We start from the raw sequence: 11,850 nt of genomic DNA on the forward strand, positions 1-11,850 counted from the left end.
TATTAGCAGATTGGACGCCTTCTCCCAATCTTTCAAGCATTTTAAGGATGGATACTTCAAGGTTGTGGTGAAGGAGGAAGGCGAGAAGTATTTTTTAAATGCGGATGGGAGTACGAAATTCCCTTTTAGTTGGACTAATAGCCCTTCGCGGTACAAGGATATGGGGATGGAGGAGTTGTCGTCGGGAGACAGGGAGGTGGTCGGAATGTTATTAAGATTTGTGGATAAGTTGCCCACTAAGGGCTTAGTTAGAGTTTATAATTCGGTGCATCCGATTATAGATATTGAAGGTATCTGTTTGTTACTTAATCTGTGTTATTGAAGCTAAGTTGTTTTGATTCGAAATGTGATATGTTATTGCAGGGCATATGGCACAATCCGGGAAGAAGAACTTGGCACTCTTCCAAGCGCTGAGGAAGGAAATGGCCGCCAAGGCCAAAGAGGCTGGGAAGACTGATGTTCCTAACTTGCAGGAGTCTGTTGTAGAAGTACACGTGCATGGCGGCACGAAGAGGAGGGCTGAGCTCCCGGCTCGACCCGGGAAGGGGAAGGATGTTAAGAGAGCAAGGGCAGTTATTCTTGGGTCAGGTGATGGAGCGGGGTCGGCCAGCGGCGAGAAGGCGCCGGAGGCTGGGCTGATCGAGTTACCAGAGATATGCATTAGGAAGGATATTTCTATCAATCTGCCGGACACTGTTGTAAACTCTATTGACAATATGGAGGTTGATCATATTGTGAGAACCATGGTGGAGTTTGGGAGTAAGGCGTTAGTGTTGAGTAGACGTGTTGGGTCCTTGTACAGAAGGGAAGTGAAGGAGGCGGGGGGGCTGCAGGATAAAGTGGACAAGTTGGCGGAGGAGAAGGCGGCGTTGGAGAAGGAGAAGGAGGGGTGGGAGGCGGAGAGAAAAAGGTTGGCGTCGTGGAAGGTTCGGTGTCTAGACTCCGAAGAGAAATTGAATAAGCGGATCGGGGAGCTGGAGGAGGATTATGAAGATTTAAAGGATAAGTATGATGGTGCTGTGGGTGAGTTGGATGACCTAAAGAACAGTGTTATCCAGGAGCATATAAACGGCTTTGAGAAGGGGTTGCGGCAGGCGGCCTTCTTCTACAAGGATGTGGATGCGCTAGATTCACGGTTTGATGTAGACAAGGATGTGGTTGGTGGGAAGCTGGTGGGTGATGATGAAGAAGTTGAGGGGGGGGTTAGGAGTGAGGCGCTCGAGGTGGAGAAGGAAGCGGATGTGACCGTGGAGGGCGATGGCACCCAAAAAGTTTAGGATGTAGTGTTCGTATGATTTTATTTGTCAATGAATCCTAAGTTTGTAATAACTCGTACAATACTTTGATTTGTTCTTAATATGATGCATCTTGTGGATATGTATATGTTTTGTGATTGTTGATGATAGCATGTGATAGGAATATGAGATATGCCGTGTTGTATATGTGGTTATCTGGAGTAGTGTTGTTAGCGTTTGCTATTTAAAAACAAGTAAAGGGTGTTCGACCCAGGCCGCTTACTTGTGGTAAGGGTGGGGAAGTTAAACGAATCAAAAACAAGTAAAGGGTGTTCGACCCAGGCCGCTTACTTGTGGTAAGGGTGGGGAACTTAAACGAATCAAAAACAAGTAAAGGGTGTTCGACCCAGGCCGCTTACTTGTGGTAAGGGTGGGGAACTTAAACGAATCAAAAACAAGTAAAGGGTGTTCGACCCAGGCCGCTTACTTGTGGTAAGGGTGGGGAACTTAAACGAATCAAAAACAAGTAAAGGGTGTTCGACCCAGGCCGCTTACTTGTGGTAAGGGTGGGGAACTTAAACAAATCAAAAACAAGTAAAGGGTGTTCGACCCAGGCCGCTTACTTGTGGTAAGGGTGGGGAACTTAAACGAATCAAAAACAAGTAAAGGGTGTTCGACCCAGGCCGCTTACTTGTGGTAAGGGTGGGGAACTTAAACGAATCAAAAACAAGTAAAGTAGTGTAGAGTCGTAAAGTAGGGAACCACTCATTTTATTTATGCAAATGGGGGTGCCTCGTTAAAACCTCCTTGGCCAAAACCCTCCTTAGGGAAAAAAGACCAAGTGAGGAAAAAGAGTACACCCGTGGTTACAAGCATGAGTTTGCTTATGATACATGTTCAACTGAAATAAAACTTGAGGTGGGAGACATTCCATGTGTTGGGGATTTCTTCCCCAGATAGTTGCTCGAGTCGATAAGCCCCACCACCTGTGTCTTCTCGTATGCGGTACGGGCCGTCCCAATTGGCGGAGAACTTGCCATCCTTCTTTCTAGCACTGCTGGCCATTCTCCATACTAAGTCTCCTATGACAAATGAACGCGGTTGCAGGTTTGCGTTATATTTCCTGGCAGCTCGTTGTTTGGCGGCGAGGTTGCGTATTTGAGCTTTTTCTCTGAGTTCGGGGAGGAGGTCGAGGTGCAAAGCCATGTTTTGCTGGTTGCTAGCTGGGTCGTATAGTTCTCGGCGCAGGGATGGTTCGCCAATTTCTACCGGTATCATGGCGTCTGCGCCGTAGACTAGGCTGAAGGGGGATTCGTTGGTTGACGATTGCGGGGTGCATCTATAGGCCCAAAGTACTTCAATTAACTCTTCCGGCCACCGGCCCTTTGCGGTATCCAATCTTTTACGTAGTTCGACGAGGATGACCTTGTTTGCCGCCTCTGCCTGCCCATTAGTTTGCGGGTGTTCTACTGAACTGGTGATATGTTTGATGCCCAAGCCGGTATAGAATTTTGCTAGCTCTTTGTCAATGAATTGTCGGCCGTTATCTGTTATGATGGTATGTGGTATACCATATCTGCATATGATGTCCTTCCACACAAACTGCTGGACTTGCTGGGCTGTGATAGTGGTTAATGGTTTGGCTTCAATCCACTTGGTGAAGTAGTCGACGGCTACGATTAGGAACTTAACCTGTCCTTTGCCAGGCGTGAATGGGCCTAGGATGTCCATTCCCCACTTAGCGAAAGGCCAGGGAGATAATATGTGATGTAGTTGTTCCTGCTTTTGGTGTATAAGGTTGCCATGCTTCTGGCATTGCTTGCACTTTTTGACGTAATCTTGGCAGTCCGCTTCTATAGTGGGCCAGAAGTATCCGGCTCTGAGGACCCTCGTGGTCATGGTGCGGGCACCTGAATGATACCCGCAGATTCCTTCGTGTAGTTCTTTGATGATGTAGTGGGCTTGTTCTGGCATGACACATTTGAGCAAGGGCTGGCCGTATCCGCGTTTGTAGAGATCGTCGCCTATCATAGTATACCTGGCGGCTTTGGCCATCCAGGACTTGTCTGCGTCGGGCGGGGGGTTGCCAGTTTTGAGGTATTGAATGTAGGGGGTGGTCCAGTTTGGGTTTTGGGTAGGGATGATATTGTCAGATGGGGTATGGGTTAACGTTTGGCAAGTGTGTGTGACAGAGGGTGTGGATAGTGTTTGTTGCAGCAAGGATCGGTTGCGGTTTTTGAGCTTGGTGCTTGCTAGTTTGGAAAGGATATCGGCTCTAATGTTATCGGTTCTGGGTATGTGTTCTATGCGGACTGAGTCGAAGGCGGATTGGATGATTGCGCGGACCAAATGGTAGTATTGTTGGAGGATGGGGTCTTTAATCTGGAATTCGTCGTTCAAATGACCTACTGTAAGTTTGGAGTCGGTCTTACATATCAACTGCTTGACGCCTACTTCGCGGGCTAGGGAGAGACCAGCCAGTATAGCTTCGTACTCGGCTTGATTATTCGACGTTTTGAAAGCGAAGTGAAGGGATTTCTCGATGAGGATATCGTTGGGGCCTTCTAGTACGATGCCAGCACCTGCGCCCCTTGGATTCGAGGAACCATCTACATGAAGCGTCCACTGGTCCTCGATGGGTGTCTGTTGTAGGTCGTTGACGAAGTCCAAAAGACATTGGGCTTTGATGGGGCCGTGTGGTTCATAACGGATGTTGAATTCGGAAAGCTCCACGGCCCATGACGACATGCGCCCGGCCAAGTCCGGCTTTTGCAATATTTTCTGAATTGGGTAATCGGTCTTGACGGTTATGGTGTGGTTTTGGAAATATGGACGCAGGCGGCGTGCGGCGTGAACCAGGGATAGGGCTAGTTTTTCTACCATTTGGTATCTGGTTTCAGGGTCTTGGAGCGTTCTGCTTACAAAGTAAACAGGGTGCTGGGTGCCTTCTGCTTCTTGGACGAGGGCAGCACTGACGGTGTGATCGGTGGCCGTGATGTATACTAGCAGGGGTTGGCTAGTGTCAGGTTTGCGAAGGATGGGGGGTGAGGTTAGGGATGCTTTGAGCTTAAGGAAAATTTGTTCACAATCTTCTGTCCACGTGAACCGGGCGGATTTCTTTAGGAGCTGGATGATGGGCTGAGTTTGCTCTGCTAGTTTAGGTAGGAAGCGGGATATAGCTGTGAGGCGGCCGATTAGTCGTTGCACTTCTTTGATGGTGGTAGGGCTGCGCATCTCGATGATGGCCTTGCACTTTTCGGGGTTAACCTCTATGCCGCGTTGAGTTAACATGAAACCGAGGAATTTACCCCGGTCCACCCCGAATACGCATTTCTCAGGGTTTAGGCGGAGGTTGTAACGGCGTAATGCGGAGAAAACCGCCTCCAGGTCTATGGCGTGTTGATGATGGCTTGGGGATTTGACAACCATGTCATCGACGTAGACCTCGACACAGTGTCCTGTGAGGTGGCTGAAGACTTTGTCCATTAGACGCTGGTAGGTTGCCCCAGCGTTCTTGAGGCCAAAGGGCATGACTCTATAGAAGTAATTGGCGTCGTCTGTGATGAAGGCGGTCTTGTGCATATCTGCTGTGGCCATGGGTATCTGGTTGTAACCTGAGTATGCGTCCAGAAAGCTAAGTACTTTGTTTCCTGCTGCGCCGTCTACAAGGCGGTCGATGTTGGGTAGGGGGTAGGCGTCGCGAGGGCATGCCTTGTTTAGATCTGTGTAGTCCACGCACATTCGCCATTTACCGTTGGCCTTCTTCACCAAGACAACATTAGAGAGCCAGGTGGTGTAGTGCGCTTCTTCTATGAATCCTGCGCTCAGCAACTTCTCAGCTTCTGTCTTGGCTGCTTGCCTGCGTTCTTCACCAAGCTTGCGTTTTTTCTGAGATACATAGCGGGCTTCTTTATATACCGAGAGCTTGTGGGAGGCGACACTAGGGTCTACCCCTGGGAGGTCGGCGGCTGACCAAGCGAAGAGATCCGCGTTGTTTATAAGGATGGGTGTAATTGGGGCACGCTCATCAAGGCTTAAACCAGTGCCCAATTTGATGGAATGGCCGTTTGGGAGTTCTAGGGGGGTTGTGTCCTCGACTGGTTCGAGGCGGGCATCTCGGCCTATTCTGGGATCAAGGTCTTCGCCGGATAAGGCTATGCGTGAGTTAGATGGGCGTTCGATGTGGTTTGTCTGTTGGATTGGGAGCTGGGGTCTTAAGCTTGCCATATAGCACTCGCGTGCCAAACGTTGGTCGCAGTGGATGGTTAGGATATCACCGGATGGTGCTGGGAACTTCATGGCTAAATGCGGGGTGGAGACGACTGCTCCGAGGGTGTTGAGGGAAGGACGACCCAAGAGTATATTATAAGATGTGGGTGCGTCAACTATCAGGAAGCGGATTGGGATTGTTTTGGTTTGGGTTCCCTCCCGAAAGACGGTATGGAGGTCTATGTAGCCACGGGTTGAGACTTGTTCACCGGAAAAACCGTATATGGGTTCGTCGTATGGGATCATAGCGGTGTCTGGGAGTTGTAATTTTTGGTAAGTGGCCCAGTAGAGGATGTCGACTGAGCTGCCTTGGTCTACCAGTACTTTTTTAACGGCGTAGTTCTCGATTTCGACTGTAATGACCATGGGGTCGTCTTGTTGGTGGTCGAGGCCGTGAAAGTCGTCGTCGGTGAACACGATAGGGGGCATACGTCGTCTGTGATGGGATTGGGTGATGTGGTTGATGGATTGTATGTGGCGAAGGTGTCTCTTTCTGGCTGATGAGGTGGAGCCTCCGCTTGCGAAGCCACCAGAGATGGTGTTAATAGTACCTCGCAAGGGGGGGTCGGCATGGGTGATGTTGGTGTGGGCTGGTTGTGAGTGTTGGTCATTGGGTTGAGTGGTTTGGTCATTGTGGTTGGTGGTGTTTGGTTGTCGTCTGTGGTCGTGGCGTGGGGGGTGGTGGGTTCGGGAGGAGGTGTGGTCATCTCTGCGGATGAAGCGACGAAAGTGGCCGGCGCGTACTAGTTCTTCAATCTTATCCTGTAGCGCTCTGCACTCTTCTGTAGTATGACCATGATTGCGGTGGTATCGACAATATTTGGTCATATCAGCGTTAGGAGGGGTAGTTGTTTTGCGTGGTGGGGGGAGGAGATCAGCCTGGAGGGCTTCATCAAGTATGCGGGAGCGGGCTACTGTTAGTGGGGCGTACCTGGTGAAACGTGGTTGGCGGGGTTCACGTGGACGGGTATCGGGGCGCGGGTGAGGCCGCGGGGTGGGATTGGGTGCGGAGTTGGGATTGGGTGCGGGGTTGGGATTGGTTTGGGAGGTGTTGGAGGCATAGTCGTTGCAGAATTGGGTGTGAAGAGTTTGCATCTCTTCCATGCGCACATAGTCGGCGGCACGCAGCTTGAGTTCGTGCATGGAGGTGGGCGGGTGGAGGTAGACGTTGTTAGCGAAAGGTCCGGGTTGCAGGGTGAGGGTCATGCATTGGAGTATCATCTCCTGGTTAAGGTGTGGTGTGCGGAGGGCTGCTTTGCTGAAGCGGTCGATGAATGTTCTGAGTGGTTCGTTGGGCTCTTGTCTGACGCCCAGTAGGGACATGGTGGTAGTTTGGTGAGGCCGGCTGCCGGCGAAATGTGTGGAGAACATGTGGGAAAGGGTGTCGAAATTATCAATGGAGTAGGGTGGAAGGGTGGTGAACCACTCTAAGGCTGGGCCTTTGAGTGTTGTGGGAAAAGCTTTGCAGAAGACTGCGTCCTGGGACGTGTATAGGGCGACGTGTGTGATGTAAACTTTGAGGTGTTCATCGGGGTCAGTTTCGCCAGTGTAGCGATCAAGGTTGAATGGTTCCCACTGGGTTGGGAGAGGGGTGTTGGAGATGAAGTCTGTGAACGGGTGGCGGCGTCTGGGCTGGTGTGGATGGGGAAGGTGGGGTGGTGGGTGGTTGATCATGGTAGGGAAGGTGGAGGTCACGTTATGAGGAGGGATGTGGGTTGCTGGAAGATATGGGGGGTTGTAGGGTGGGACGTATGTGGTGTGGAGGGTAGTGGGTAGGTTATGAGGAATGTGGGTTGTTGAGGGGGCTGTAAGCCCTGGGTGACTGGGTGGGAGGTGTTGAGGGTGTGTGGTCGTGAGAGGGGTTTGTTGGGTGGAGGTGAAGGTGTGGGGGGTGGGGTTGTATTCACTCTCTTCTTCTGTAGGTTGAAAAGCCGGGGACTTCACGGCTTCAGATGTTTCTTTGGCTTTTCCCTTGAGATCTGCATCTGCCTCAATTTTCCTCCTGAGGCGAGAGTTTTCTTGTTTGAGCGCTTCCATCTCTTCAGCGTTGCGCTTCTTCAGGTCTGCGATTTCCTGTTGCATCTTCATCTGACCGTCTAGGATGGCGGCCAAGTCAGGGGTGACGCCAGAGGGTCCAGAGGGACCAGCGTCTACTTGCTTGCTAACTCCAGCCTTGCTACGGGTAGAAACCATCTTCAGAGAAAAGCGGGTACAAAGGGTGTTCGTCTCGTGCCCCACGGTGGGCGCCAATTGTTCCTGCAGAGAACAAACATAAAGTCAGACACAAGAGTCACCTTACCATGTAGTCCGCTATCTCCTCAGTTGGCCTCTTCCCAGTTGGTACATGTCGGCTTGAACCCAGGAGGGGTTACCTGCAGAAGAATCTCCGAAGCTCAAGTGAGTCAAAGCTCTCAAGAAGTCAAATCAGCAATTAATGAATGCGTACCTTTAAATGATGGGGTCCACGTATATTTATAGAGCATTAATGACGTTTGACCATTTTCTGGGCTGGGCCTTGACTTGGGCTCCAGCTTGGGCCCCAGCTTGGGCCATGAGTGGGCCTGGTCCTAACACAGGTCTCAGAAGCGTATTGGGGTATTGATGTTGGCTAACTTTCTAGATAAGTGGTCGGCCGCGGCCGACCACTTGTCTAGATGACTTGTGTTGGTGGTGTCCGGGTACTAGGTGGTACGTGGTTTTGGCATGTGTACTACGTGGTTTTGGCATGTGTACTATTTACTTGATTGAGTTTGGTTAGGTACAGTACACCAGTCCCCCAGCCTTGTCCGATATGGGTTGTCGGTCAAGGATGACATGTGCAGGTAAACTAGCAAAACCGGCTAGGTGTGATACAGGATTGAATTAAAAAAAAATATTTATTGAATACTCAATAGACCACGAAAATTTATTAGAGACTCAATTAAGAGTTCCAAATTTATCAGAGACTTAAAACATACTTAAGCTTAAGTTTTATATTCGACCTTAAAGTTAGTTAGATATTTATAAGTAATTAATGTTATAAAATGAGATGTTACACATGTTAAATGTCAATTTATAAAGTTAGGTTAGGAGTGTAATTTTATTTTTTTATAGTTAGGTTAATGTGTAATCTTATTTTACTTCTTAATTTTTATAGTTATTATTTTAAGTTACTAAGATATTTTTTATTCTTGATTGAATACATCTCAACCTAAATAGTACATTGTCCTCCAAAGTTCAAGGGTACTCAAAGAAAATGTTCAAAGTATAATTTTTCTTAGTCAAAAGTGATTGTAAGTTAAATAACGATGTGAGTTGTTTAGTCATAAATGATTGTGTTCCAAATAATAATTTGGATTGTTTAGCCATCTTTTATCTCATATGTCCTATCTAGCCTCACATCTTACATCTAATCTTCATATTACACGTTGTTAAGGTATTCATGATACATACCTCTATGTAAGGGGCCAACAGAAGGAGCAATGACCAAGAGGATACAAGAAGACAAAGTTTCCTCTAAGCTTAGTAGGCCCAAGTTGATGTTCAGACAAGCTAAGGAGGATATGAAAACCTAATTTAGGTCTCTTTTTTATAAATATTAGAACAGGTTTATTTTAGGTCTTGTATTTGCGACCAAGTAGGGTTTTTGGGCCTAGTAGTGTAGTTTTAGGCTTAGAGGAGACGCATGGATTAGGAGTTTACCCTAGTGTCGCAACTGAGATCGCGGCGGGACGGCAAAAATTTGGATTCAGGAGTCGGTTACGTGTGGGGAAGGTATTAGCACCCCACAACGCCCGTCTTAAGAAGGTTCCCTCTTTAATTAAGTGTGAAAAGTAGAATTTTGATGTTTAGAATATTTATTATTCCCAAAAAAATTAAACAAAATAAAAACACATACAAAAATAATAAAAATTAAAACAAAATTTTTATTTTTTTATTTTTTTTGGCTCGACGAGGATTGTACCTCGCTCCTACGTATTTCCATTTGGAAAATTAGGGATAACGTAGTTCTTTGTACAAATATTTGTTGTTTGATATTATTATTTTATTTTTTTAATTTTCTAGATTTTTATGTGTATGTATATTTTATTAATATCAAGAGAACCCGAGATTCTACATGATAAAAGATTTAGTTACCAAGCAAATATGAGATTTGACATGATATTAAAAATAATTTTATAATTTTATATTTTTATTGTTATTAATTTCCTTTTAAGAACAAAAAAGCCTACGAAGAAGTGTTTTGATTACCAAGCAAGTCCGAGACTTGACATGGTATGCAATACTTATATCAAAGAAATAATATAATTTTTTTATTATTTTTTTGTTTAGAGAGAATTAAAGCCTACGAAAGAAACATTTTTATTTATCAAGATAAAAATAAAGGAAAAGAGAAAGGTTGAGCACATCAACGACAAACCCAAAATCATTTAACATGAGAACCCGAACACATTTAATCATACAACAATTCAAACAATCATATATTTGATGTTATAAGAGAATCATGAAAAGCATTAAGAGCAAAGAAAATTTACCTATTAAGATGACCCACTTTTGTGTGTGTGCTCTATGATATAGGAGAGGGGTTTTTCGATTTTTTTTCTCTGTGTCTTGCATTGAAGAAATTTTGTGCTTATATAGGCCCCTTGGGGTACCACTAAGATCCTAGACTTTAATTATTATAAAATATATTGGGAAGGAATTAGTCTTGATGTAACATATTATAGCCATTAAATCGTTGCGTAATATCCATGGTATTGATTATAATTATTAACGAAATATTGTCTGTAATTACTAGAATCATATTCTCTGTCACATAAAGATCGTGATCAAATCATAACATATTATTCATATAATTGATTCTAATTATTACCAGAAATATTTTCTTCTAAATATTAAAATCGTACCCTTCTCTAAAAGTATTATATCGAAAATATTTTCTTTTAATTAAAATAATACATTCCCAGTCTGACAACGCAAAGAGACACATAAGTGTAAATGCAAGATATTTATTCAAATTATCATAAAAAATATTGCTCCTAATATTATACGCTTCTCCAAAAACAGAAATTATGAAACGTCCTTTTCTGACATGTCATGCGAAGAGTGTAAATAGCAAACAATGGGGGTAAAAATATGTAAAACATTTGGGGTCATGAAAAGAGTGTGATAATTAACAATAAATTAGATTCTCCTTCTCTTGTTTTTTTTTTCTTTTTTCCCACGGTAGAATTAAAATTTAAAAACCTACCATCAATCAAAACATATTTTTTATTTTATTTATTTATTTATTATTATTATTATATTATATATTATTATTATTATTTTTTTTAACCAAACAAATGCATTTACCCGGACGAAATTGGGTGTTGACAGCTGCCCCTCTTTACTTAGATTTGACTAGATAATATGAAACTGAAATTTTCATATTATCATAGTAAAAGATAAGTAAAGATAAAAACACTAATTTCGTCCATTTCCTCGCAGAGGGCCAATATAACCAAAGGAAAACCTAGGCTCGACCATTGCCTCGCAGAGGGCCGAGATACCAAAAGAAAACCTGGGCTCGACCATTGCCTCGCAGAGGGCCGAGATACCACAAGAAAACCTGGGCTCGACCATTGCCTCGCAGAGGGCCGATATATCAAAAGAAAACCTAGGCTCGACCATTGCCTCGCAGAGGGCCGAGATACCAAAAGAAAACTTGGGCTCGACCATTGCCTCGTAGAGGGTCGAGATAGCAAAAGAAAACTTGGGCTCGACCATTGCCTCGCAAAGGGCCGAGATACCAAAAGAAAACCTGGGTTCGACCATTGCCTCGCAGAGGGCCGATATATCAAAAGAAAATCTAGGCTTGACCATTGCCTCGCAAAGGGCCAATATACCAAAAGAAAACCTGAGCTCGACCATTGCCTCGCAGAGGGCCGATATACCAAAAGAAAACCTTGGCTCGACCATTGCCTCGCAGAGGGTCGATATACAAAAGAAAACCTTGGCTCGACCATTGCCTCGCAGAGGGTCGATATACCTAAAGAAACCTGAACTCGAACATTGCCTCGCAGAGGGCCGATATTGAAATGAAAGTTTGTAACCATTTTGTGAAGAGGGTTCTAATATAGAATTTACATGTGAAAGTAAAATTGAATTTTGTGAATGCATGAATGAAAGAGACTTATATTTGTTCTTGACAAGTCATGTGATAAGTGTATACTTGAATCTTTAGATGGACAAATGATATGAAATCGAAAAAGTTGCCCTAGGTTATATACATGAAGCAAAATAGATGACTTAGATGAATTGGTTTGGGAACCTTGTTTAACGTAAAAAAATGTATAAAAAACGACAATGTGTGAAAACTTTGACTAGC

At 45.2% G+C, this 11,850-nt stretch overlaps 1 protein-coding gene across 1 annotated transcript; it reads right to left on the reverse strand.

Annotated features, from left to right (window-relative positions):
* Positions 1-2,119: 2,119 nt before the first annotated feature.
* On the reverse strand, positions 2,120-6,647 carry LOC146882085 (uncharacterized). The gene is made up of 4 exons (XM_085667266.1): positions 6,056-6,647; positions 4,988-5,536; positions 2,310-4,504; positions 2,120-2,227 (listed from the first exon to the last, which is right to left on the reverse strand). The coding sequence occupies exons 1-4, from the start codon at positions 6,645-6,647 to the stop codon at positions 2,120-2,122; spliced, it is 3,444 nt and encodes a 1,147-aa protein (XP_085523392.1).
* Between the last annotated feature and the right edge of the window lie 5,203 nt (positions 6,648-11,850).

This window comes from Vigna unguiculata, chromosome 10, assembly GCF_037176805.1.
Source record: "Vigna unguiculata cultivar grain cowpea cultivar isolate G323 ecotype 2 chromosome 10, ASM3717680v1, whole genome shotgun sequence".
NCBI classification, from domain to species: domain Eukaryota; kingdom Viridiplantae; phylum Streptophyta; class Magnoliopsida; order Fabales; family Fabaceae; genus Vigna; species Vigna unguiculata.

What these genes read in the sequence shown, in the direction of transcription:
- LOC146882085 (XM_085667266.1), bottom strand. Translation starts at nt 6,647, where the DNA reads ATGCACGAACTCAAGCTGCGTGCCGCCGACTATGTGCGCATGGAAGAG. An exon ending in CTTGGTGAAGAAGGCCAACG is followed by an intron (nt 4,505 to 4,987) that starts GTAAATGGCGAA and finishes AACGCGGCATAG; the next exon opens with AGGTTAACCCCGAAAAGTGC. An exon ending in CATTTGTCATAGGAGACTTA is followed by an intron (nt 2,228 to 2,309) that starts GTATGGAGAATG and finishes GCATACGAGAAG; the next exon opens with ACACAGGTGGTGGGGCTTAT.